We start from the raw sequence: 27,460 nt of genomic DNA on the forward strand, positions 1-27,460 counted from the left end.
AGTGCCACACCACTAGGCAGTAGTTTCCACAGTACCATTAAAACTGCATATCTGATAGGTGTCAGAGAGTCTGACATTCTAAGATTTACATGGTAACATTTGATTAAAATTAATTAATTCAAAACATACTGAGTCTCAAGAGATATGTAATCACTGACCTAAAAATAAAAAAAAATCACCTAACCAACAAAAAAATCTAAAAATATAATTGAAGGAAGAACTACCAGCATTTTACAAGGAAAATAAATTGGCTTAATAGGCTACTACCCCACTTTCTAAAATTCTACTTCATTTTGGGTGATTTACAAGTTTAGAAAGAGTTTAAGAACAGCTTAACTGAAATACTGAAGCATCCAATCTCTGTTTTAAAACATGCCAGGAGGTTTAAAGCAGAAAGTATCTGTTAGGATTTTTGGTGGTTTTTTTTTTTTTCCGTTTTTTAATCTTCCAGGGTAACATAAGAAATTATAAGACTAAATCTAACATCTGTAGGGGAAAAAGTAATCAAAAAATGTAATACCCAGAAAAGCATGATCTGAAAGTGTCTGTCTGTCACTAGACTTCTGCAAAGGTAATGATGTCTTAATCACCTCTTACAGAAATACCTAAGAGGTGATGAATATGTAAGAGCTGGCAGGCATAATTTAGACTTTCACAGATTAAGCCAAGTGGCATAACAGAGTTCAGCAGAAACCTCAGTCACCATTGTAAACTTGCATGCCAGTGCTGTTTCTGCCACTCAAACTACCTTGTTGAAAGAAATGCATAGCACCTGATGATAAAGTTTAAAAATAAAAAAGAGACTTTTGACACAAAAGACTACTAAGGAAAAAAAAAATCCTAGGTCAGGAATAAAATATGGACATAATGCTGACCTAAATTTCTGTTAAGAGCGAATGTTTAATGAAAGATTGCCTTGATATTCTGTTTAGATACGGTTTCACAGGCGTCAGCTGTGGTACTATTTCAAAAGTTAGATGCAAGTTAAGCCTGTGGTCCATATGAGTATCTGAAACGCCCCTTTCTGCTCTGATAGTCTCTAACTTTTGAATGCTGCTGAATCATTTATTTGTGAATTGAAAAAAGGAACAAATAGAAAACCGACAAATATTAGAGGACAGACAGCTAGGTCAGTCAGACCACAAGAACTCACAAAGTCTAGAAGGTAAATGAATGGGAAACCATGATACCAGAAAAATAAAGCAAAATAAAATTGGATAAATGCAGGAAAATTTAAAGAGGTTTATATGATTCATACAGTTTCTTATGATTATGATTTGTCATATGAGTTGGTCACAGAAGTCAAGCTAATAGGTTAAATAAGACATAAAATAATGACAACAATACAGAAAATACTTAAGTACAGTTATATAAAGCTGAGAAATAGTCTCATTCAGGTTATATTGTATATTTCTGGTCACCTTAGCTCAGAACTGAAATGGCAAAATTATGAGAGACTAAAAAGAACAAGCAAATAAGATGGAGAAAACTCAGAAAGAAAGAGATTAAGGAGATTGATCCTTTATCTTAGAAGTGTAGGAAAATATAAAAGGGTATCTAAATGAACATTTAAGAACCAAGGATACTTAAAGTCACATGGAGATTAAACAGATTATGATACTACAGAAACATTTCTGGCAGCTCATATTAACATTTCTGTATGTTTTAGATTAATATTTTCTATTAGAAAAATGTTATCCTGAGTTTCCCCTCCCCATTTCAACTCCACGGTGGGGGTTTTTTTATACTAAAACTTCTTAACTGTGGTTGTAACTTCAAAAGATGTCACTATATTGCAAAGTTAAGGGGCAAACAATTACCATTATTCATTATTTGAGAAGTAAGCCGACTGCCCGGTAGGAAGGAATTTGCTCTCCAACTGCGCTGATGTGATGATGGACATGAGGAGTTTGATACCCTTCTCCCTGTGAGCTGCCTAGCACAAGGAGAAATTGGTATTTTGAGCCATTCCTCAAATGTGTGTGACTGCGGTCATGCACATGTGGCTTCCTCTGCTCTTTCCAGAAAAGTCAGTGTAAGTCAGGTCTTTGGTAATCTGCCAAATGGCCTTCGAGCTCCCAGCTGTTTTTTATTTAAAATTCTATTTATTTTTTTTTTCCAAAATTTTCTTTCAGTTAAGAGATGTCCAGAACGTTTCCTGTTCCGCATGCAATGCATTTTATTAGGGATATGAGCGCACTGAGAAGGGCAGGACAGAGGGACACAACCCACCCGCGGGGCCTCGGCTGAAGATGTCAGTCCCGGCCCACGCTGACACGGAGCGGAAGGGACCGGCAGCTCCCGGGGGTGCCGCGTGACAAGGACACCGCCGTGACAAGGACGGGGCCGTGACGGGGCCGCGCCGGGCCCGCGGCCGCGCACGCGCGCGGGACGGTGGCTGCAGCAGTTCACGGCCCCCGGTAGGCGGCGCCCTCCCCGCCCCGCCCTCGGCCCGGCCCCGCGCGCGGGTCGCGGCGGCGCGTGGGGTTCTCCTTCCGCGTCCCGGCCTCGTCCCGGCTCGCCGGAGAGCTCCAGGATGTGGAAGCTGGTGCCCGCCTCAGGAAAAGGTGAGGGAGCACCAGGCGCCGCCGCCGCTCCGGCAGGCTGGGCCGCGAACACGGCGGGCCCCCTCCCCGCCTGGCCGGCGCCTGCGCCGGGTCCCGGGCGGCGTGAGGCCGGAGCCGCGGGCCCGGGCGCTCTGCCTCGGGTGCCGGGAGTCCTCGTTTGCCCTGGGCGCTCGTCCACGGCTCAGCCTCCACTTTTCCCTGGAGGACTGCAGACCACAGCTCCTGTTAAATCTAATAGGGCTTCTTTTCGAACCCTGGGGTGTCTTCAGGTGCTGCTTTGAAATGCCTGAAGAGTTGAGCTTTGAGGCAGCCACCTCAGGTGTCTTTCAGAAGCGGTGTTTAACTATTGTATTGATGTTTCAAGGACCAAGTATTGAACTTCAGGGAGTTTCTTGGATGCAGAGTTTTGAAACTAAATTGCCCCTGTACTGTTCCTTGTCCATAGAAGCTTTAATAGTAGGTATCATATAGTATATACTTTTCTTCTTAAGTGTTTGCTGTATAAGGAGCAGTTCTGTCACAACTGGATGTGCTTTCTATTTCCTAGTTCACTGGGACTGAATTTGGGATGTTTGATGTATCTCCTAGTGGTAACAGTACCTAATCTTATTGAAATGAACTGAGTTATCTCTTACTGCCTGGAAAATCTCAATGAGGAGGCAAAACACTACTATTTTCATTGTATTCGGGATGATTATTTCTGCACAGTTCATATTTGCAAAGTTATTTGCCCAGGGTTGAAAACTAGAATTTAATCTGTAGTTACTCCTTTCCATCAAGAAGCATTTCTGACTCTGTTTACCAGTAGTAGCACACGTTTGGGATGAAGTCAGTCCATTCACTGGGAAACCACCATGCAGTCCAGGTGACAGGTACTAAAGATATGCTAAAACTTTGGTCAGAGGCTGAACTTACTAAGGATCCGTTTGGTTTACACTGCAAATATCCTTAGATTCATGAGGAGGACGTTTTTCTCTGAATCTCTTAATCAGTCATGTAAATAAATTATGTACCCTCAAAAAGTTATGTACTCTTAAAGAGGTGTTCTTTGGAAAAGGTATCTTACATTGTAATCTTTTTTTCTTCCATATGCAGCACTTAATCGTCAAAAAGTAATACTAGAGAAAAGTTAAAAGGCAGAGTATTAGTAAAAATATATTGTTCTTGAAAAAAATGTGTTCTCCCTTTTGTAACTGCTTTGTGCCCCTTTTGTAACTGCTTTCTTTATCATAAAATGTGTCCTTTTATGATGAACAAATCAAGGGAGAGAGGAAGAAAGATGTTTCATCTATAAACTAAATGTATAATTCTAATCAACCTAATAAATGATTAGTTACAGAGTTGAGTCTCAGATATACTACAGACTTCTGAATGTCTCCTATGTGCTTTGTGTATTTTAGCATTTTTTGTAAACTGATAATTTTCTGTTCTTGTTTACTTCCAGGAGAGCCATATCGGCTTTTAAGTGGTACAGAATATGTTGTTGGACGCAAAAACTGTGCAATTTTAATTCAAGATGATCAGTCCATCAGTCGAAGTCATGCAGTTCTGACAGTAAGTCGTCCTGAAACAAGCCCTGTAAGTAGCCAGCATTTTACTGCATTATCAGTGGCCTGTGTGACAATTCAGTCTGCCATGACTGTGCATACCCTCATTTTCCTCTTGCCAGCATTTTATGCTCTGAGTAGAATTGTTGATCACCTACCTTTTTTTAATCTTGAAATTTATCATTGTTTCCTTAGGTTTGCTTGCCTTTGTCGAGAAATATAGTGGCATAATTCTGGTGGTCCAAGCTCCCTTTTATCCCAGAGTGAAGATTTACTAGCAATTTTTATTAAAATAATCATAGCAGGATATTTATGCAATTAAATTTCATTATATGGACAAGTTTTAAGTCTTGGTTCTGGAAAGTGCTTCAGTTGTCTTACTGCAGGCTTAGTTCCTGTTTCATTTCGCATCATTAATTCTGTATTTGCCTGGGGCGTGGAAAATAAAAATGTACTGAGGAGAATTAGCAAACAGCAATTTACTGTTACTTAGGTGTTGCAGCATTTGTGGATGTTTTGAAGCCAGTCAGTAGGAATTTAATTTATTAACCTTATATTGAGTTTAAAATAAAATACATAACATGAATTTGTCCTTTTAATACTGCACATACTAGATGAGTCCAGCAGAGGGCTACAAAGATGATGAGCGGACTGGAGCACCTCACTTATGAGGAAAGGCTGAGTGATCTGGGCCTGTTTAGTTTGGAGAAGAGAAGGTTGAAAGGGGGCCTTATTAATGTCTACATGTATCTGAAGGGAGGGTGTCTAGAGGATGGAGCCAGGTTCTTCCCAGTGGCAGAATGTCATAAAACCAAGCTAACAATGTTCTCATTGGCTTGTGAACCGTTCTGGAAATCTGGCAGTGTCTAACGTCTTCTCAAAAGAAGCTGATGTCTCTATCCCCTGCAGCTTGGGGAAGACTAGCAGTCCTTGTGGAAGGAAGTGAGGGAAAGGGCTGAAATATAGGGAAAAATGTCAATAATAAATCTGGGAACCTTGCTAAATTGCGCTATCAGATGCTTTGGGCCAGTGAATGATTGCCTCGCACAGTCTCCAGAAAGACTGAATGTAAGAAGCACAGACAGTCTGAAGCTAAACACATGTGTGTTTTCTCTCATTCTTCCACAGTGAAAACCAGAAGATGAATAATTTAGTCAGCCTCGTTGTCCAAAATCTTTATTTAAGATGGTATTTTGTAGGCTACTTCTTATTTATCCACTGCTTTGATCCATAATAATAGCAACCTGTTTCTGACAAAACTATCGCATTCTGATAAACTATAATGGTTTGTTTATGTTTATTTTCAGAGTCAATCTCTCTCAGTCCCTATATTAACAGTAAAAGATACATCTAAGTATGGTACCTTTGTTAATGGATCAAAACTCAATGGCACTTCAGTGTCTTTGCAATCTGGTGACAGAATCAACTTTGGAGTATTTGAGAGCAAGTTTAGGTAAGTGCTTTGATTATAAAATATCAAGTAAAAAAGGTTCAGTTTTTGAAAAGAGTATTTTAGCACATCATATGACTCAGCAAGCAATACAGCAGTGATGAATTTTTAGAAAGCAAAGAAGACAAGTAGTATTCTGCCTGTGTTGCACACCTGTTTCTGAAAGTCTTCCATTATATTTTTATAGTATAATTTATTTTGACATTAAGAGATTTAAATTGTTCATAGTGAAGAACTGGCATTTTAGAAGGTGTAGCATGTACAGTGACTGTTTTCAGGCTATCGTAGGCAAAGAAAAACATCCTAAAACATTCTAAGGAAGGTTTAGGGAATGGAGGGAGCTTGTCTGAGCCCTTTTTAGCTGCTGATAATGTAATGAGGAAAGAACAAAGCTGGAGGATGCTTTGTGCAGTGCTAGGCGTTGAATGCTTGTTCCTGTGACGTGTGCCTGCTCTCTTCAGCAAACCCAACTTGTTATTGTTTTCAAATTTACATGGTAGCCAGTGCTATCTGTTTATATATAGGAAGCGTTCCTTGAAGTGAAGTGGCAGGTAAACAGAAAAGGTCTAATGACCATCAAAGTCAATGTTAAAGCAATGAGCAGGTGGCTTTGTGCCTTAAAATTTGATTCAGTTTTATCACTGCTGCTGGTATTATTTGTTAGAAAAAAACCCAGCATTCTCCTCAAATTACTATGATAAATTATTGTTTGTATTTTAGAGAAAGATACCTGAAATGTGGTACAGGATTCATGCCATGAGACCAGATACATCGTGGCTGTTGTACTACATTTCTTTCTACTTTGTAGACTAAAACAAATCAAATAATGGAATTTGATATGCTGAGTTCCATATGGGAGATCTACAAATGTAAATAACCTTATGGTCAAAGGTAATGACAGTGTTAGGAAAAAATTACTTGAACTCGCATTCTATGACACTTGTATTTTTTAAGTACTAATCTGTTGATGAACTGTTGTGTTGAGCATGCTTTTGCTTTTGGAAGCACACACTTTTGCGCTATTCTTGATGCACTAATTCTGCATGGTGTCTGTGAAAGATCCAAAAGTCTGTAGAAATATTTGAGACATCAGGTCAAAATGTCATCAATTTTTCTGAATAAAAATTGGTATTTAATTTCTCTTCAGGAAATTTTATAGCACAGTCTTTTATCTAGGTAAGAGTATGGGTCTTTTTTATTTTTAATTCAGATTTCCCTGAGACACAAACATGACAGTTAAGTCAGCTCTGTCCATCGTAATGATTGGCTGGAATAACTAAAGCAGTTCACTTTTACTTGTTCTTTGCAGAGTGGAGTATGAACCTTTGGTTGTCTGCTCCTCATGTTTAGATGTAGCTCAGAAAACTGCTTTAAATCAAGCCATTCAGCAGCTTGGAGGCCTTGTAGTGAATGAATGGACAAAAGAGTGTACCCACCTTGTCATGGTATCAGTAAAAGTTACTGTTAAGGTATGTTGAACTTTTGCATATCGATAGTGTTGCTTTGCAGTTTTCCTGCAAATGAGATTTAAATTTTAGATCTGCTCAAGGTTTTTCTCTGCAAAACAGTGCACTCAGCTCTTCCAAGTTTAGAAGAGGTATATGTCGATGGGAGATTGGAGGGGAAGAAAACGAAAAAAGCCAAATTTGAAGAGTTACTGATTTTCATCAGTTGCCTTCTACATTTTCATAATTTTTGTCAAAGCACCAGTTAAAAGAGCTAGGCTGTTAGAAGCAAAACTATCCTGTTTTTCGGTAGCAAAAATCAGTATTGTTTTATTTGTTTGTGTGACATTTTCCACATCTAAGATCTCAGAAAGCTAATGTCAGTTGAACCATATTCTATGTGAATTTTTTCCATGCAGTAAATATATATTTTCTTGCCTTTCAGACTATATGTGCTTTGATTTGTGCTCGACCAATTATAAAACCAGAGTTTTTTGTTGAATCAATCAGAGCTATTCAGTCCAGGCAGCAGTTGCCAAATCATGAAAGGTAAGTTGCCAAATCATCATTTTTACTATGTCACAGAATTAAATTCATGGGAGTTAGATTATCAAACAGCTACAGTTTATCTGATAGTTTTTGACAGAATATGTGATTAACAGTAACTTTATTTGTGGAAGAATGCTTAACATGACACACATTTTAATAGTCAGGCCATTTTCTTGGTCTTGTGCCTAGATTTATAAAATGAGCTCTTGGAATGGACTGTACACTTAGAGGTGTTACCGTGTCTAAGTAAGAACTTGTTTTGTCAGTGAATTTAAATGTTGATTCAAACACTTTTGGGAGTTGATACATAAAAATAAATTACATTTTTATAAAAGAAATTGTGTCAAGCTTATTTCATTATGTAAACATATTTTCCCAGTGTGTGATTAGTTACTGAGTTTACGGTAAACTTTGGTCAAAACAGAGTTGGCCTGACCCTTGAATTCCCTGAAACATCAGAGGTTTTTAATTATCTGTTATGAAATGAAGTGATACTAATGTGCATTGGTCTTCACTAGATGTGAATAAAATACTCATTGTTTTCATGGTTAAATTAATTTGAAAAGGGAATTGTTACTTCGGAAAAGTAAATACCATGGAATATGATGAAATAACTCTCTGGTTATTTTCTCTGTGTAGGAAGGTGTAAAATAGTCCCATTATTGTATTTGACAATTTTATCTGAGCCTGCGTTGCTACTATTTTTACCTTGAAAAGGGTTGTGTTTTGTTTGGGGGTTGCGTTCTTTGTTTGGTTGGTTTTTTTTGTAGGAACACATGATTTATGCAGGTGAGAAATTTTCATTATGTATTTTTAAAGGTAAACTACCTGGGTACATTTTTTTATTGCTTCTGTTCTTCATGTTCTTCATGCTTTGGACAATACTGTGAAGTTAAATAGGTAATGAATGGAAATCGTAAGGTACTTGGCATTTGAAAAATAACGTTGAACTTTTCTTCCTGTTAAGTGATGTTAAAAACTTGTAAAATTACTGTAAATGACATCATGATTTTTCTGCATGTGTTGTTACACCCAGGTGAATGCTGGACACTACTCGTTCAAGTTGGGGGAAATAAGTGGTGAAGAATAATGGGAGTCAATTGGTTTTATAGCTCTATGGATATACATTGATATGTGTATCTGTAGGCATATGTGTTTGGACACAGCAATTTAAAGTATTTTCTTTAGTGGGTCTGCTGGTAGAATAGTTGAAGAATAGTTTGAAGAAGGAGGCTTGGGGGGAAGGGCAGCTGAAAAAACCTGGTGCACATGTGGTAATAGACACAAAGGTGCAGAGGTTCACAATAAGCTGTGCTTGGTGTATGGTAAAGTATATTTCACAGAACGTGACAGGACCTGGTTAGAACAATATAGGTGCCAATCTGAAGCAATTGGTAGGAAGTACTCTTTAGTTTCTAGGTGCTGCTTTACATTTGCAGGGGTTTATGTAATATGTCAAATCAGTCATCTGTGAGTGGTTTAAAGCTCATTTGCTCTTCAGTTTCAGAAGAAAGGCAGAATCTCAATGCATTATAACTTTCCCTTCTACTTAAAAGTCTGCATTGTTTTATAAGAATGTGAGAAAACTAAACAAAGTATTTAGTCCTCTCTGAAATACTTTTTCTGGCAGATCTTTTGTGGGGTTTTGTTTTTTTTTTTTTAGTACAGGTTATGCAACCCATCAAAAGCTGTTAATTGGTTGTGCAGTCTGAAGCTTGGTCTAATGTTCCCTGACTGTAAAACTGCTGTTCCTGTCTGTTACAGTAACAAGCAAACAGGTTCTTGAAACTGGGAAATGTGTTGTCCATTCCTTTAATACAGAAGTGACAGTATAATTGAGCTTTAAGTGCTGCTAAAATAGAAGCAGATGGATATGTTTCACTTTTTTAAATATTTCTGCTAACTCTTAAGACCCTGAGAGGAACTGAGTGACACTAGCAGTATATCCATCGTGTAGCTTTAAAAGAGAGCTCTGCATCAAACTAAGTGAGACAACTGGTGTCATACACAGATCTATGTTTAAAATAATTGCTGTGTTTTAAATGGCTAATATTTTTGAGGTGTAGTTTGTGGGAAGATATCGAAAATTTATGTAGCAGCTATTTTAATTCAATTTCCAAAAATACTTCCAGCTTTGTTGGGGAATCTCTACATTGTGCATTGTAGCTAGAGCTGACCTGAGCTGGTACATCTGCAGGGCACTAAACCACTTGGGGCAATGCTAGTTTGGGTATGAAATAAGAAAGGTATATTGACGTGGTAATACAGGGTGACACTGTTAACTAAATCTTTACTATTACTGGAGATCTGGTCCCCTCAAAAAATCGAGGGAAATATTATGCTAAAGTTCAAAACCAAAACAAAACCAAAAAGAGCTGCTTTTTTGTTTGTACTAAGACTTCACGCAATTGCAAACCTACAGTTCCTGTATGAATGTGAGACTTCTTACATTTTTTTACGGTGAAGTGCATTGCCCCAGTCCTCTGGTACTCTCTGACAACCTGTGCAAGGTAGAACAATAACTGAAAATTTCACTAGTGGCTGCATAAGTGCAGCCCTGTATAAAATAATATATTTTATTCCTGCAACCCAGCGTTAATAGTGCAGGGCTTTGGAAACGTAGGAAAGTAACTGAATCTTTAACAGAAACTCACCAAGAATCAGAATCTGTTTATTCAGAGATTCAAGATTGTAATGGGTCTTTTCTGGATACTGGTATTAGTACTAAAAGCCTATGGGGCCTGAGTACAAGGAACACTTTGGAATCCTAAGACGGTAAAAGACTGTTATCTTTTGAACATAGATCAGCTTTGGATAGGAGTTTCTATGGAAAATCAAAGGTTTTTTTGAGGAGGAGATGATCAGTTGAAGTTGTCTGCTGAAATTAAAAAAACATAGATTTGAAATGTATTTATAGAGAAACTACAGTCTGGTTTCAGTGTCATGGAAACTGCTGTTTCTCCTTTTGTATTCATCCTTTTGTCTTTAAAGATGACTTTGTTCCCTGTATTTATCTTAATAACTGTCTCTATGGGACTCAGTGTCAGAAGTCTTCTGGCCTTATAACTAAAGTCTGAGTTGCCCTATTTCTTTCCTTAAATTAGTAGGCTTTTTCATATCTATTTCAATTTCAGTGGAACAGTATTTTTGTAAACCTTGAACAGGCTGCTGAAACTTATCAAATACTCTTGTTTTGAAACCCGATGGATTCAGGCTGATTAATTTTCATTGAGTATATAAAGCTTGAAGAATTGATTGTGAAGAACACAAAAGAAGAGATTATTTAAAAGGAACTGTAATTATATAGTACAATCTAGCCTATCGTAATTGAATTATGTATTTGGATGCAGTAGAAAATTTACATGCGTGTTCTTCAGATAAAAGTATATGAATATTCAGTTCTGAGGAATGGTTTTATGTTTACAGGTGCTCCGTTTTTTCCAAGAACTTCAATATTTCAGCATTTCATGGAATGCATTTCTTGCTTGGAATCTGCTTATCTTTGCTGTTAAAGCAGATTTTGTTAGTGTGTTTCAGCATCTTTTTTTTTTTTTCCTGTGTAATAGTGTGAGAAGAATGTGTAATCAGTAGTCAGAATAAAGATAAGTAGTTCTGTCATCAGCCAGACAATGTACATAAACTGCTGTTCAGGTACAGATGTAGTATAATATGGTTATAATTGACCTATAGTTTCCCTTCTTTCTAGCATGTGCCTTCACCTTGCTCTGTCAGGACTGCTGGAGTAGTGAGTGTGTGGCTCAAAGATCCCATAAATACTATCCTGAAATTATGAGTTAGATACTTGTCTTAGATGTGGGCATGCCATCATTACCTGGAGCTGAGATCACAGGCTGTGACAAAAATGAGAGCTTCAGGGTAAAATTTTACTTTTGCCTAATCTGTTCCCCAGCTGAACTCCTGCTGACTTTGCTTGTATTGGACAAAACAGTTGAGAATTTGCAGGGAAATTCTCTATCCCACTAGCGAGAAAAGTGTACTTGCCTTCTGTCACATAAGTAGGCTGTTATCGAGTGTGGTGGTACAGGATTTCTTGACACAGCAGAAGAGAATGAGGGGTGGCTGTCCCCAAGTGAAGGTTAGAGAAAGCAAGATGACTAATTTTGTGTGGAGTTTTATTAATTTCGAGTAGGTTTGGGATGAGGTTGCAGTCTCATTTGTCAGTATTGTTAGTGAGAATGTGAATATGTATGCAGCAGATTGATGGAATACATTCCTAAAAGTGTTGTTGTCTTAGTTACTGAAGTAGAAAGTCTTGGTCTAATCTTAGATGTTGAGAAATTAGGGGCTCTGTTTCTTCCTAACAATCATCTTGAAAAAATATTTATCTAAATAGTTTTAACAGCACAATGCAGTATTTTAATTTCAGAGCTTTACTCTAAAACAGAAAGGACTGTGAGTCAGTACTGATAAGCAGATCTGAATTTTGTAACTTTAATTTTCTGTTCTTGCAGCTTTTATCCTCCAGTTGATGAGCCTTCCATTGGCACTGAAAAACTGGATTTATCTGAGCATCATGAAAGGAAAACAATATTCAGTGGAAAAACTTTTGTATTTCTATCTGCTAAGCAGGTAATCAGGCTTTACATTGCAAAAATATTGCAAGGGTGGCTAAGCACAGATTTGTTCTCTCTGAATTATACACTCTCAGGCACATGATGTGACTCTTGGGGATGGTCCTGTGCAGGGATAAGAATTGGACTCGATGATCCTTGTGGTTTTGTTCCAACTCAGCCTATTCTGAATTCACACTCATTCTGGGTTTGTTGGGAAAGAAGGATTTCTGTGTATTTATCCTACAATACAGTGGCCTAAGTAAAATGAAATGTAGGGGAGAAACAGAACACACTACATCTGCAGTAATGTATCAGTGAGAAACACTAGGATCACAGTTCAGTATTCTGATGCTTCTAAGCTGACTGTATTTTAAGATTTTATTTTTTTCATTTGCATTCTCTTTTTAGCACAAGAAACTGGGTCCAGCAGTTATTCTTGGAGGAGGAGAAATAAAATTGATGACAGAAGGAAGAAAAGAAACGCCTTTACTGATTTCTCCTGAAGTTTGTGTTGTTGATGTGGGTTTGACAAACTCTCAGATTGCAGGATCTGACTCTATGAGAAACTGGACTGATTCCATTCTGACTGTCTTGCAAAGGTGCAGCATTGTTTTCTTGTACAGCAGAAGGGTAATTTCAGAATTTCTGCAGAGACTTAGTCATGGTGTTCACATACATATTTGAGCAGGAGGCTGCTTATAAAGGGGGCATTTTTTCATTCCTTTCAGTACTTAGCATAACTAAAATTTCTTGAAGCAGGAAAGAAGAGACTTGGCAGTTCTGTGAGGATTCGATAGGGGTCTTGTTTCTTTTTCTTTTTTGGAGGATCCAGTTCTACAAAAATTCATTGTCATGAAGTTTCTTTGAAATTACAGACAGCAAATAGTTTTTCTTCTACTATTTAAAAGAAGTTAAAATCAATATATTCTAAGAACGGAAAATAGATAATTATGACATTTCAATAAGTGTATGTACTTCATCAAAAAGAAATGAGATGGCACCTTGATGTCATGTGGCTCATCGTTGTGTAATTATTTACATACGGTTTTTCTGAAGAGCAGCTGCTGTTTCATGAAAATAAGTTTTTTTGTTTTGCTGGTAGGTTTTCTTTGAGAGGCCAGACTGCATATTTTATATATGTTAGCATTTTCACTATGCCATTTTATTAAAACAATGAAAGAAAACAAAATCTCAATCCTTTATACATAAACCTAGTTTCCCTAAATTGTCCTGGTAGATAGAGAAGACTACTCAAACTCTTCTTATGACTGTAGTACAGAAGGAGGGGATATTGGGGGGTGTGCACCTGACTTGTAAGAAGTGCTTAGATCTTTCAAGTCACTTTTTCCATTCACACATTTCTGAATCAGAGGGAGAGCACAGTTAGTTAAATGCCCAAAAATCTGGAAGGGAAAGGTGTATTGACCAGATTACTGGGACTAGACAGTGGCTAAAGGAGCAGGAAACATGGGAGTTCATACATGTAGGAACATTTCATACTTTACCATACCTGTGCCCATTTGCCTATTCATCTTTGAATATGTATTGAGAAACTTTTTTTTTTCTTTTTTTTTTTATTATTTGTATATTAACAGCAAGAATCTCAGGGCTATTCCAGAGGCAGAAATTGGATTGGCAGTTATCTTCATGTCTACAGAAAAATACTGCAACCCTCAAAAGCAGGCTGGTACCAACAAAGGTAATTGGAAGAAGGGTAGTAATAAGTTAACAGCCTTAAAGAGGCAGAATTTCTTTTTCTGTAGGAGTGTCATGTTCAAGTTCTTTTGTTTTGCAAGACCACTAAAATGAAAAAAGTATGCAATGCTGAAGAGGTAATTGTTTTTTAGAGGTCTTACAATAAATTACAATGAAAATTATATGGCTTAGATGTAAATAAAAAGTAGATGTAAAATAGCATAAAAAGCAGATATATTGATCTTGAAAAGGAAGGTACTTCAAAAAAATCTTTTGAAGTCCATATTTGTAGTGACCATTGAATTCATATGTATGTGGTAGTTTGAATTCCATGCTGTTCTATCTTTTCATACAAGACTGGGGTAATAGAGGGGGTAAAAGATCAATGTTAGAAGAGAATAAGAATGGAATTAATTTGTCAAGGCTTGCTTTTTTTTTTGTCTTTGCACATAAAGGAATTGCCTTTAGGAAAATTCAAGCACCTGCCACCCAATTCAAAACTAAAAATAATCTTGTTGTAAGAAGTAAAAACAATGAGACATGATTGTCATATTTGCTAAAGTAATAGTTTGGGGGTAGACATTCCAAATTGTGACTTGAGGCTTGTATTTGCTAATGTGGTAGTAATAAAAGTCTGAGAGACAGAAAAGAGGTTTTGTTTGTCTAAGTCTCTTTTCATGTTACTCTGTATTTTGTTTCTGTAAAATTTTCACAGTTATGTTTTACAGGTTCTCTTTTGTTCTATGAAGTGTTGTATCAGGTAGCAAATCCTACAATTATTTTTTAAAAAATCAAAAGAAAAAACCCATAAATTTCTCTTTACATGTGAGAACATTACTTACTCAAAAATGTGTTTTGGAGAAAGACATGCATGCAGTACCTTGCAGAGCCATGAAAAATATTTTGGTCAAATGATATTCTTGTATGAATAACTTGTAAATAATGTATTGTCTGAACAGTTAGTTTAGAAAATAATACACAATTAATTCTCAGATTAAATTTCTAAAACTCTTACCCTGCAAACACTGAATGAATCAGAGATACTGACTTATTTCCAGTCTGAATGATTCAGTTGGATAAAAGTTGTCATCTGATTAAATTGTGTAAGTGGACTGTATATCAGGCTTTTAAAGGGAGCTATGTTTACAATTGAAAAAATTGTATCCCACATGCAATAATCATGTTAGAGAACACCATAAAGGAGTAAATGTAAAGAATTTTGTGCTTTGACAGTTTTGCATAAAATATATATCACATGATTTATTATGTATATCTGTGTTAATGTATGATTTCTCATTATGCTTAATTTTTATTTAAGCAAAATTCCATTACTTAATTTAGTGGAATATTTGACTAAGGCTGAATCCAAGAACATGGTCCTTTGGAACTGGGGTTTTTTTCATGTTTTTTAAATTAATAAATCTGCTTAATTTTTATATTAAAATTGCTCTAAGATAATTTTACAAAAATCTCACCTGATCAGTTACTAAGGTGTGATAACAGGTGCGAAGAGACACAGATTTGATATTAACCTTCTAATTCTTCTTATGTGCTGATCTTGCAGCTGTAACTGAAAGTACTCCTGCATCAGCTGTTGTGGGCCGAGCCATTTCTCAGAGTTTGGCTGTGGATGAAACCATAATGCCAGCTGCTGCAGATAGCAGCACATTGTACATAGCTGATACAGAAGAGCAGACATGGTAAAGTATTCATGGAAATAGTTTCTAATATTTGCAAATAAAGCAGTCTGTTGTGGCAGAGGAACTGTATCATTGGCAAGGGCAAAGATACACAGTGTTAGAAATGGCATTTACTAAATTGCTGTCACTTGTCTGCAGTGAGATAATTTCTGCTTTTGAGTGCTAGATAACAAAATTCATCACATAGGACTTGTGTCACTTTTGCAGATGTAAATATAGATACTGTGTATCTGATTTGACTGTCTTAACTATTACAAATTTTCAAGCCATTTCACAATTATAAAAATATATTGATCATAGCAGATTTTACAGTTTGTTTTTAGCACATTGTTTATAAGTATAAAGTACAGGTACAGCTTTTATAAAAAGTGGTTTTCTCAGTGTGTCTCTGGTAACTTCCTGTGTGTCATTTAGTATTTTTTTTTCTCTAATCTAGTATGGAGGTAGAGAATACTCCCCAGATGGATAAACAACGGAAAATGGCTTTCCAGGATACAACCACCATAAAGAAAAACACTAGGACAAGTGGCAGTGTAAATGCAGGAACAGCCATATTTAGAGGGAACAGAACATCTGGGTTGAGTCAAAAAAGTCAGCCTGTCTCACCATCTAAAATTTCAGAAGCTGGTAAGCCCAGCGAGTGTGCTTCACGTCACCAGTCCAACTCGATTACAAATTACTTCCAGGTAGCTAGAAAGAGGTACGTTGAAATGTTCTTGACATTGCTTCCCTTATTGTTATGTTGGTGCTGTTTCTGGAAAATAATTTTACTTCAATCAACGTGCTTTCAGGTTGAAACATACTTAAAAAGGTAATCTTTTAGATCAGATTCCTAGAATGGCAAGCTTTTCCTTAAAAGTACTTTAAATTTCACAATGCAGTCCCTAAAAGCCGAGGAAGTTGTTATGTTGCGGATACAGCTGGTCATACCCAAAAATGCTTTTGTACTTTCTTTCTGGCTAAGGGAAAGAACTGAAGAAGAAGAGGAAACATCTGTACCCAAACTAGCAAAACTGGAGGAAAGGTCATCGCCTCTTTCCAAGTGCACTGAACCCACAACTTCATCGGTCTGGAACAGTGAAGCAAAACAGCATCAGAAGAAAAATAACATCCTGGACCCAAACCCAAATTTTGCACTAGAAGACATGGGTATCAAGCTTATGAGGGAAAGTGTCAAAGTAACAAGTGATAAAACAGACACTAAAACCACTTCGAGTGAAAGTCATGCACCACAGAAGAGAAAAGAGTTAGATGATTTATCTGAAGATACAGAAGCGCTGGAAATTGTGTTTGGAAGTGGAGACCTAGACTGGGAAGATCAAGTGGCAGACCATGACCAGGAAGCTCAAGGAAATACACGAAAAAAAAGATGTTTGGAAGCCAAAGGAAGCAGGATTCAAGAAGTAAATGTAAATCAGAGACAGGAGAATAAAATATTGGTAAGTTTTATATTCTTCTCGTGTGGCTAATCTTGAAATTTGCAACTCTGCTAGAAGGATGCAGTTAGCTCCTTTAAGGATGAGGCTGCCTGCATACAGAAAGTGGCTTTGTAAAGTTTGCTTAAATTTTATACATCAATTTTTAGTTCAGAGTGATTAATCTATTACATGTGAACATTGCAGTTTTCCACCTACCTAAATGTTTTTTCATCTTCAGGGCATTTTTTCTTTGTGAATTGAAAGCTGCTTGTATTATGAAATCTTTCCTCTCTTTTTACCAGAAATACTGTAGGTAGGACAGCAGAATATATCCCTGGTCCAAGAAAAACTTCTCATATTCTTTGTTATTGTGTTAATCATAATGTTGACATTTATACTAAAATAGTACTCAATTACCTTTATGTAATTAATTTTCTGAAGAAAGTTTCAGTTGACCTCTTCTGTTGAATACCACAGTAATGTTCAGCAGAACAAGCCAGAATCTTTAGGCATCGTGTGAAAGATTTTTAAAGTTCCTGTATGAGAAATTTTAGAACAAAAACCAAACCCAACAAAAACAACAGCAAAACCAAAACACAGCTTGTGTTTTCTTGAATATTGCTCTGGTTTTCTTTTTGAGACTAAGGGTATTTTCTAAGAGATATGAAGAAGACAGTAGATTTTGAGTAAACAGTGGTCACTTCATTAAAAAAAAACAAAAGCAGATTTGTAGAGGAAAACAGTGTTGAGAGCACTAGACTATTAATGATGAAGAAGGGAATAAGAGAAAGAACAGAACAGGTTTAATTTTTGTTCATTTAAAGTGTATATCCTAAAGTGTCCAGTTCTTATATGGTGTAGGCAGTGTTTAAGTGTTTAAAAGTTTGAATATATGATTGAGTAACTGGAATTTGCAAGATACTTTGGATCATGTGAGAATTAGTAATTGTCTGAGCATCCTTAGCTCAGACCAGCTTAACACTCTGTTGATACTTAATTGGAGCTTGCTTCTGGCAAAGTGTGAATTTTGAACTTCATTATAATGCTGATTTTTGTGTGTGTTACTAACAGGCAAATTTTAGAGAAACAAATCATATAATTTTAGAGAATTTTGCTTCTTACTCTTTATACTATCAAATAGTAGGTGCTTTTTATTGGCCCTGACCATACTGAGAGACTAAAATTGCTGCTTGCAATAGTCTATTGAATTTTGTTGTGGCCTGGAAAGATTTTTTTTGTCCAACTTCTTGTCAGGATCGTGAAGGAAAAAAATCCTTATGTCCAACTAAACTGTTACTTTACCTGATGTGTACTTAATGACTTTTGCTGGCAAGAAGTCTTCTAATAGTTTAATTATGCATGTAAAATATAATTTATGTCAGGCAAATCTGGTTTCAAGCTACAGGAGGTAATCAACCTGCAGAATACTTTGTTATCCTAGTAATAAAATGTCCTTTCTGCACACATGTACATTTAAAATATCAAATTGAAAATGCTACTTTTTATAGTCAAAAGCCTTTGCAGTTTCCAGAAACTGTCAGGATTTTGAAGATTATACAGATGGACAAAAATTGCTACTGGTATAAGAAAGAAAAAAAAAAGTGAGAAAATACTAGTGAGTTTTTAATAGAGAAAAAGGCTAATGATTGTTAAATGTACATAAAATCATAAAAATTTTAAAGTACAAGGCAGTTTCTCTTCTGTCTAAACATTTACATTTTTTGAAAATGCTTATTGCACTGTAAAGAGCAGAAAACTATTTTTAACTATTTATTGTAATTAAATTTCCGTTTAATTTCAGTGTTTTATTTAAAATAATTTTTAATCAAATAGGAAGAAGAGGAACTTGGATCAGTTGTAACTTCAGAAATGAAATGTAAGATCAAGCAAGAGTCACCAGTCTTGGTAAGAAACCAGTTAATTTTAAGTTTGAACAGTGAACTTTAAGAAGCATTACAAAAACACATCAAAATTTTGCTTTTAAGAACATAATATTTGTGGATCCTATTTCAGAATAAAGGAGGTTCAGAAGACAGTACTCCTTAACATAATCATACATAAATTTGAATAGTACAGTCCAACTTATTAATTGTGAAAAACAGAGCACCTGTAGTTCATCTGTGTGCTTCTGTAATGGCATTTGGATGGTGCTTAAAGTGACTGAAACTACAGACATAATGTAATTGTATTAACCCTTCAGTGCTGTTAATGCTTGTACTGATGTTTTTGTTAGGTTGCTGCTTAAAGATCAGACAAGGACATAATCTCCTTGTCTGCTCTAAGGAGATCACAACTAGATGGAAGAGATGGACCACTGAGAAAATAGATGTAATATTGACTGATTAACAGCAGATAGCGTGCTAACTTGTTATAGGGGAGGTGAAGGAAGAAAGGAGAGGAGAATTTCTTGGAATGGCAGTGAGGCAGAGGAAAAGGAGATGAGGCTAAATGAAACTGGAATTGAAAAATTCTGAAGAGAAAAAGTAGAGTGTAGCCAGTCAACAAGGGGCAGAATGATACCTTTTTTTTTGCATACATACAGAGAACAGTCCAAGAAGAAGGAATGCGGTGCAGGGTCAGCTCAGATTAAAGGACTTTTATTTTATACTTTGCTGTAGAAGAGCTATACTGCATCTGGGCTGGAACTGTCCATAAAGATAGTTTGTTACTTGTGAACTTGTCCTGCACCCACACATCCTTTTTAATCCACAGAAATATAGCCTTAGGCAGCAAAGCGTGCATGCAAACTTGCTGGCATAGGAACATTCTCATGTACGAGAAGAAATTGCTTCATTGATCAGATTCAGCTTACAGTGTAGAGTTGGCCAAAAATCTGTAGGCTAGAACTGAGCTGAAGATGTTTAACTTTGTCTTCCATGGAGTTAGCTGGAGTTACCATTGGAGTAAACATGGTTGATTGAATTAGTCCGGGTAAGAGACAAGGTGGAGAGGAGGAGAGAAGGAACTCTTAGCTAAAGTAGGGGAAAAAAAGTCTTACTTTAAGTTTTATTCTGAAGTAAAATCCTAGTGAAATGGAAGTACACTGACTTCAGCATTGTTACTGGTCCTGTCTTTTCCATGTATTTAAATATGAGAGAAAATGTACTGACCTCACAGCTCTATCCATAGTTTATAAGGATCTGAGAAGTTCATACATGTTCTTAGCTTCTAACACTGCTGCTGCTTCCCCTCACCCTTTTGTAATCATAACTTTTGTTAAACTCTGCTCCTGATAATTTCCCTAAAGTTTATACTCTTAGGTATGCTGTGCGTCTGTTCATACACTTGAATGCTTCTTCCTTTTTCTTCCCCCATAAGAACTGCAGCAAACTGCAAGATGACTCCAGCAATCTTCCTAGCAGGCTTCTGTTGACTGAGTTTAGATCACTGATTGTCAGCTGTCCAAGACAGAACAGTTGCCTTTCTGGAAATACCAGCTATGGGGGAAAGAAAAATTTCAAAACGTTCAAAAAGGTTAGTGCATATTTGAAATGGTCACAAGATGGCACTATTTAAAAATACTAAAAAGTGTTGCCTTGAGATTGTAGAAATATGTTAAAGATTTTTATTTTTTATCTTATTTTTTATAAATTGCTAGCTACAGAAAGAAACAATTTAAATACCATATTATACTGTTAACTTTCAGGGAGCAAGGTTTCATTTTTAGAAAATATTTTAAATTTCTGATAGTATTTTCTACCGTTTTGTAATAGATGCCTATGCAGTTTGACAATAAAATATAAAGTGATTTTTACCAATATTTCAAACTCCATTTGATGTACTATCAGATTTATTTTGTATATTTAACTTCTCAGAGTTTTGTTGTTTGTTTCTTCTGGTAAAAAGAAGGAGTTACAGCTTTCTGTAAATGCTTTTTTCACTTCAGTTGCTTTAAAATATGACCTCTGAATGTTATTGAAGAAAAGACTGGCTGACTTTCTTCTGTGATATCTGAATAGACTTTCTGAATTTCTCAGATCTTTTGCTTGTACTATGCTTGCCTTGTAGTTGTAATAATTTATTGTCCAACAGGTAGCTTATCCAGGAGCAGGACAACTTCCATACATTATTGGAGGATCAGATTTGATTGCTCACCATGCTAAAAGGAATTCAGAGCTAGAAGAGTGGTTAAGGCAAGAAATGGAGGTAAGGAATTATTTCTTAAAGATGATCAAATAAAACCTTGACTTATGTAAGTGGTCATACCATCCTGTGGTTGTTACTGAAGTACTTCAGGATTTTATTTTTTAAATAAAACCTCAGCCAGTAAGCTGTCCACACATGCTCATAGGAACATGTACTTTAGGAAAGTTACTGAAAGTCAGAGGTCAGTGGTAAGGCTCATCTTTTGGCTGATTATTTGAATTGATCTTACGTGTAACATTCATATAATCAGAAATACTGATGTAAAGAAAATTCAATAACCTAAAAGAGAATGACCTTTTTTTTTAATGACCTGTTTTTGGTGAGCAAAATAAGCATTGTGGAAACTTGTGACTTGTAAAACGTGACAGGGAGATAGAAGGAGCTTCTGTATGGTCAGCTGTGTTCAAATAGTTCTGCAGTACAATTGATAGTCTACTCTTGAACAGAAAAGAAAATACTTGAGTAAAATTCTGTTCTAAAAATACTCACCTTTATATGTAAAAGTTCTAAAAAAATATTATTTTATCATAGCAGTTCTATAGCACTGTTTCCCAGTAGTTTCCTTCAAAATACTTGCTGATGAGATATACTGTTTTCACAGTCTGATTGGTATCCAGTTACAGCAACACTTCTTGATTATCTCACCCTAGGTATAAATAATGCTAATTAACTTAGAGGAAAAACTGTTAGTGCAAGAATATATTGTGTTGCTATATGGTTCATTAGCTTCATCCTTAACAATCAAATATTGAATAAACTTACTTTCTCAGGAACAGAACCGACATGCAAGAGAAGAAGCACTTGCTGATGATCTCTTTAGGTAAGAATTTTATGTTTGTACTTAAAGAAAGTGTATTTTTTGCATCACATCTTTTTTTTTATTGGACAAATTTTGATTTTGTAAGAGACTACTTTGACTATTCAAAATTCCATGTATTCCCATGTAGGGAATATAGTCAAAGTGATTCAACAACTTAGCTTAAATTTTCTTATGTCTTAAACTTTCAATTTCATTCAGACTTGCTTCAATTTTTTAATAAGAGTATTCTCAAACAGAAATGTTGCTATTTCCTGGCTGATATGCACAAGCTTGATTGTTCACAAAGGCCAGAAGATGTTCCAGGGTGGTTTTAGAGCCTAATGAAGCATTTTGATCTTACCATTGTCAGTCATCTGAATTGTGGAAAACAAAATGATGGGTTCTGCCACTGTTTCATTCTGGCCATGGCACTTGTCTGTCCCTGTGCTGAGTCACTTGAGGGAGCTAAAGCAACAGAGTACTAGTTCTGTGAAAAGCAACTGCTTTTTCCTTTTTGGGTCTTTGAAGTAATGACTCCCATAATTTAAAGTAAAAACTAAACAAAACCCCAAAAGCTAAGTAAAACCTTCAGTATGCCCCCTCTGTGTCCCTTATCTTCGAGACTTTAAGCTGCTTTCAAACCCCTTCACAATGAAAGAGCTCTTAGCTTTTTTTAACAGTTAGAAACTCCTTCAACATTTTACCATCTTTCCAGTGTACAGACAGAGGTGGCATTTTGAAACCAATCATGCTGTGCTTTTGACAGTGTAGAAGAGTTATTGATTTTGCTTTAATCAGTTCTTATGTCACAGGAGTTTAGAGATTTCTTTGATAGGCCCAGGTTCTCCTTGGCTGTTTGCCCTTGCTTTTTGCCATTACACATTACATTTGCCTCTAAAATTCAGTCTGTTTTAGCAGTTTTCTTTCAATAACTCTCACTTCAGTTGTCTACCACTTTCCCTAATGTCTCTTTTGAAGGAGAGAATTGTCCTGCTCAGTTAATTTCCTATCCAATTTACTTTCAATTGCAATCCTAATTTAATGATTTTTAACCCCTTTTTAATTAGAAAAAGTTTTAAGCCAAGTTTGCCACTTTATCCAGTTTTTACATCTGCAATGCAGCCTTTATATATATATATATGTCAGTTATCATTTATAAAAACGTGATGCAGCTAGATTGCTGTGCTGGAATATTAACTGGCTTAAAATATCTGGGTTCATTTTTGCCTTTCGAAACGCAGCAGTGAAAACTTAGATAATTTGCATGCATGGAAGTTAATTCTAAGCATGAAGTTTCTACAGTCAAAAATATTAAAACACACAATTTAACATTCAGCAGTTTGTAACCTTCTAATTTTGACCTCAATCTCGAATAAAACTACTTGACATAATGTTAACAGCTGCAATTTCCCATGAAAACTGCATTTGAAGATGCCATTAGAAAGAGTCATGAAGTACTCCAGTGAGAAGATGAGCTAGAAAGAAAAGCTGTGCTGGGTACATACTGAGACAGAGGAGGAAGGGAAAGTATATTATACTATCTACTAACAGTACAGTTAAATGGATTATATTCAGTAACAGCCTTTTGTGTCCTCCACTCCCTGTTCCTAACAAGGTCTTATGTTTCTTTGTGCATTCACTCTCAGTAGTGGATTCTCTGTAGTCCTTTTTCCTTTTCAGGCCATAGGCATTGTACAATTTCAGATAATGTTGTTTGATGTCTTTCCCTCCGGAAAACAAATACCATCCAGGCTTCATTTAACATGGAAAATGGCTGGAGGTGAGGTGGAGGATATAACATGGAAAGACTGTTCATGACTGTCTGTGTCAGCAGCTCTTTAGATGGTCACAGACAGGGTTGAAGCTGCTGTTATTCTGATGAGGGGTTTCCATCATATATCATCCCCTTTTCCTATGTGCTTATCTTCCTGTCCCTCCCCCCTCTCCCCTTCCATAGAATTTGGTGCCCAGGACACATTTAGTTAGAACTAATGTTACAGTGCTATAGAAATAAAATCAAATAAATGGTTTGAGATTTAATATAAGGATCTCATTTTGTTTAGCAAAGATTTCATTACTTTCTGTGTTTTTTATGTGAAGAAACGAGGGACCACTGTTCGACTTCTCACCTGCCATGCATTTGACTGACACAAAAAATAGTGCATTTAGGTAGAAAAAAATGTATATGTAGAAGAAGGATGTTTTTTCCAAATCACTATCAAAGAAACATGATACTACATATGAACACATTCAGAAAATCTTAACATTAACAATTTCCTCTGTTAATTAACAGTTAATGTAGAGCATTTCTTTCAAAGGGTATCCATTTTATTTTTGTCAGAAGTCTGTGTTGTATAGGAACAACAGTGACTTCTAGTAACCTTCCAGCTATGTGGTGATGTAATTTGGCTCACAAGTTGTCGCATTTTCCTGCCTAAGCAAAAAGTCTTGATGAATGAGAGCAGAACTAGTGGAAGTAAAACTGCCTGATCATTCAGTTGTGTCCATAAGTTATTCATGCATGAGTACAAAACACATCAGAATTTCAAAGAGGGGACATAGGATTTTGAGTGATGAAGCACAAATGAAGAGAAAGGGAAGGCCAAGGGATAGCAGTGTCAAGCAGAGGCAAACCCTAAGCAAATTACAGTAAATCAGGTAACTATTTAGTATATCCAGAAAGTAGCTCTAAATGTCTAACAATCAATCTGAAGCTGTATAAAGGGGAAGGTAAGGCAAGGCAATGTTTTATGTAGGAGTAGGAAGCAGCAGAAAGGTTTTGTCTGAATGAGTTGTGGCCAAATGCTGTATATTGGTGTGAATGTACAGAAGCGCTTTCCCCTCCTCCTCTTTTGGTTTTTGGTGAGATTTTTTTAGTAAGGAACTTAATGTTGGGTCATTAAAACTTGGAGAAACTTGTTCATGCATCAGATTTAAAAATTATAGGTAGCTGGGAAGTCAGTGAAAATTTTAATAAAGGTTATCTCTAGTTCATGCACAGGTTCTACCTTACACATCCTTCAATCAAATAGTAGCAACTGTTGGTAATTACAGGAGTGTGGTTAGGGAAAGGATTGAACAGTGGACATTCCCTTGTTGTAATTACATAACAAAGCTATTTACATCATGTTGTTAACTTTTTGAATATCATTAACTTATTTGGACAAATTTTCTTTTTTTTTAATTGCAGATATGATCCTAATGTGAAAAGGAGAAGATAAATTGTGACCTGGATTTACAGTGTTTCTCTAGCAAAACCTGCTTTTCTGTTCCTTAGGTTTCTTGTGTTACAGTGTGTATGATGTTCCTACATATGACCATTTGAACTATCTATTATTGTAAGACTTGTTTTTTAAGTCTTGCTTTTATTAAAGAAAAAGAAAAATTTCTTTCACTGCTTAATATTTATGGATTGCACATTTTCAAGACTTTAACACTACTTACTTCAGAGTAATGCTCAGTGAAATACTGTAGATACTTAGGATTTCATTTTAGGCTATTTCTAATGTTTGATAATCAGTACTGTTTTGGGGGAAAAAGGAAGTTACCATCAGGCTGTGTTTTATTTGTTGGTTTGTTTTTTTTTAGAAAGGCTTTGTTAGTTAGGTATTTTCATGGGTATTGTCTTAAGAAATGGAAGTCTGTTGAGAAAGACTGAAATGCAACTGATACTTGATCATGATAGCTTTCTCAGTGGTTCATGATTTACAGCAAACACTGTTGTTACTGTTACAGAAGATCTTGGAACTGAAAAAACCCATTTTTTTCCTCTTGCTTAAACATATTTTCATTTGCAACTTTAAATCAGTGCGTGTGAATGTTCAGTTCTTAAAACCTACTTCCAAGACAGAGAAAGTCTTCAAGAGCTATTGTATTCCAGTTTGGAATTTTAATTATTTGACCCATTTCTTTCTCTTGTGCCTTTACTATTTGCAATCACTGTGTGAAGACATGGCCTTCAAAACATCTACACATTCTTGGGTTACGAGACCTGATTTTAATGATCCAAGAGTTTGCAATTTGAGAAATTCCCCTGGAAGTACAGTGAGGAAACCCTTCCAGACTTCTACTCAGCTGTACGAAGTGATCACATACAGATAAAAATGAACAGGAGCTCCACTGCATCCATTTCAAGAGGCAGGATGGTAGGATCTCCTTCTTCATGTGAGGAAGTAATTTGGTTGATGTAACTGAATTTAAGTACACAGAAACAAAACTACTTCCTCTGCAAAGAGCTCAGAGCGTGCAAGCAAGATGAGCTGAGCTGTTTGAAGGTGCTCTGTTGTGTATCAGATTTGAAAATCTGTGAGATCTGTGTATATCAAGATAGCAGATATGCTGAAGTCAACATGGTTGCAACATGCAGAAAATATTTAGTCTTGAAGAGCCAGTGTTTCCTCAGGTCTGAATTGGCATCTTTTTGATCACCTGGTCAGCGATGTCCAGACTGTTACACAGCACACCAATACTGCTGAGTTATGCAATAACCACAACATTATTTTGGTATTGTAACTTGCATCAGGGCACATCAGATCTTGTCCAAATCTTTAAAAAGACTGTTCTTAAGCAGCTGAAATTCTTGCTGGAGGAGGTGACTGACTGCAGTTTGTTGCACCCTCAGGTGAATTTTTCTACTGTCACAGTGAGAATCTCCAGGTTTTCTGGTTGAAGACCCACTGGTCCCACAGAGCAGCTCTTGTAGACTGCTAACGTTTTTCATTATTGTGATTAAATATCAATGGACAAGATTCTTCAGAAAGGTTGTGTTTACAGTTGCAAAAAACAGAACTTGAGAATTTCCAAGGTGAAATGACAAAACATACAATGTACAGGGGCCTTCTATGAGAAAGTAAAGGCCAAGTCCTTTGCTCCTCAGACCTGCAGTCTGCTAGGGTTCAAGCAACCCTGGTGGCATAGCTGAGAGCACTCTTCTGTTCCCTTTTTATGAGTTAGGACTCTTCAAATCCAGTTCCCCAGACAGCTGAATTTAGGTGTTTTGGTTTTTTTAGTTATTTAAGATTTGGACTTGATCCTCATGGGGCCCCTCCAATTCAGAATACTCTGTGACTCTGTGTCCCAGGACCGATGGATTCATCCCACAATGTGATGGGGAGCATCCACAAACCGTTGTAGATTTCTTCATAGATGTAGTTTGAGATGTCTTCTGTTACTGAAGTTTCTGAGGTAGATGATAAAGGACATGAATACGTGATCCAAATCTTGGGAGCCTGAGCATCCAATAAATCACATCAGTATTTGCCTTACCCCTGGAGATCTTGCATTAACTTCACGTAATGTTCCCTTTATTTTATAAAACATACTGTTGTGGGCTAACTCCAGTAGGCAGCCAAGCTCCATGCTCCCCCACAGCAGGATGGGAGACTCATAGAAGTAGAAAAGGGAAAGTGGGAAAACTCATGCACTGAGATACAGTTTTATAGGTAAAGCAAAAGCTGTGAGCACAAGCAAGGGCATTCAGCTTTGTATTCTGCAATTCAAAAGTTTTGCCGTATGCTCTGTTTTCACTCTGGAGCTTGTACCCTGTGGTTTCAACAGTCAGTTCAGTTTTC

The 27,460-nt window shown here is 36.5% G+C and overlaps 1 protein-coding gene across 2 annotated transcripts; it reads left to right on the plus strand.

Moving 5' to 3' along the window:
• Window positions 1–2,445: 2,445 nt before the first annotated feature.
• Window positions 2,446–27,154, plus strand: NBN (nibrin). 2 transcript variants are annotated; one of them, XM_018078664.2, is made up of 16 exons: window positions 2,446–2,567; window positions 4,012–4,145; window positions 5,422–5,567; window positions 6,874–7,033; window positions 7,455–7,558; window positions 12,031–12,148; window positions 12,541–12,731; window positions 13,728–13,831; window positions 15,392–15,527; window positions 15,964–16,227; window positions 16,492–16,966; window positions 18,779–18,850; window positions 20,264–20,419; window positions 20,978–21,091; window positions 21,862–21,911; window positions 25,081–27,154. In XM_018078664.2, the coding sequence occupies exons 1-16, from the start codon at window positions 2,537–2,539 to the stop codon at window positions 25,109–25,111; spliced, it is 2,286 nt and encodes a 761-aa protein (XP_017934153.1). In that variant the 5' UTR covers window positions 2,446–2,536; the 3' UTR covers window positions 25,112–27,154. The 2 variants fall into 2 exon arrangements, with proteins under 2 accessions (XP_017934153.1, XP_017934161.1); XM_018078672.2 differs by lacking the exon at window positions 15,964–16,227.
• Window positions 27,155–27,460: the final 306 nt, after the last annotated feature.

This window comes from Manacus vitellinus, unplaced genomic scaffold (assembly GCF_001715985.3).
Source record: "Manacus vitellinus isolate BGI_N305 unplaced genomic scaffold, ASM171598v3 scaffold_1_pilon, whole genome shotgun sequence".
Lineage (NCBI taxonomy): Eukaryota > Metazoa > Chordata > Aves > Passeriformes > Pipridae > Manacus > Manacus vitellinus.

What these genes read in the sequence shown, in the direction of transcription:
- NBN (XM_018078664.2), top strand. Translation starts at nt 2,537, where the DNA reads ATGTGGAAGCTGGTGCCCGCCTCAGGAAAAG. An exon ending in TATTTCTATCTGCTAAGCAG is followed by an intron (nt 12,149 to 12,540) that starts GTAATCAGGCTT and finishes TTCTCTTTTTAG; the next exon opens with CACAAGAAACTGGGTCCAGC. An exon ending in GCAGGCTGGTACCAACAAAG is followed by an intron (nt 13,832 to 15,391) that starts GTAATTGGAAGA and finishes CTGATCTTGCAG; the next exon opens with CTGTAACTGAAAGTACTCCT.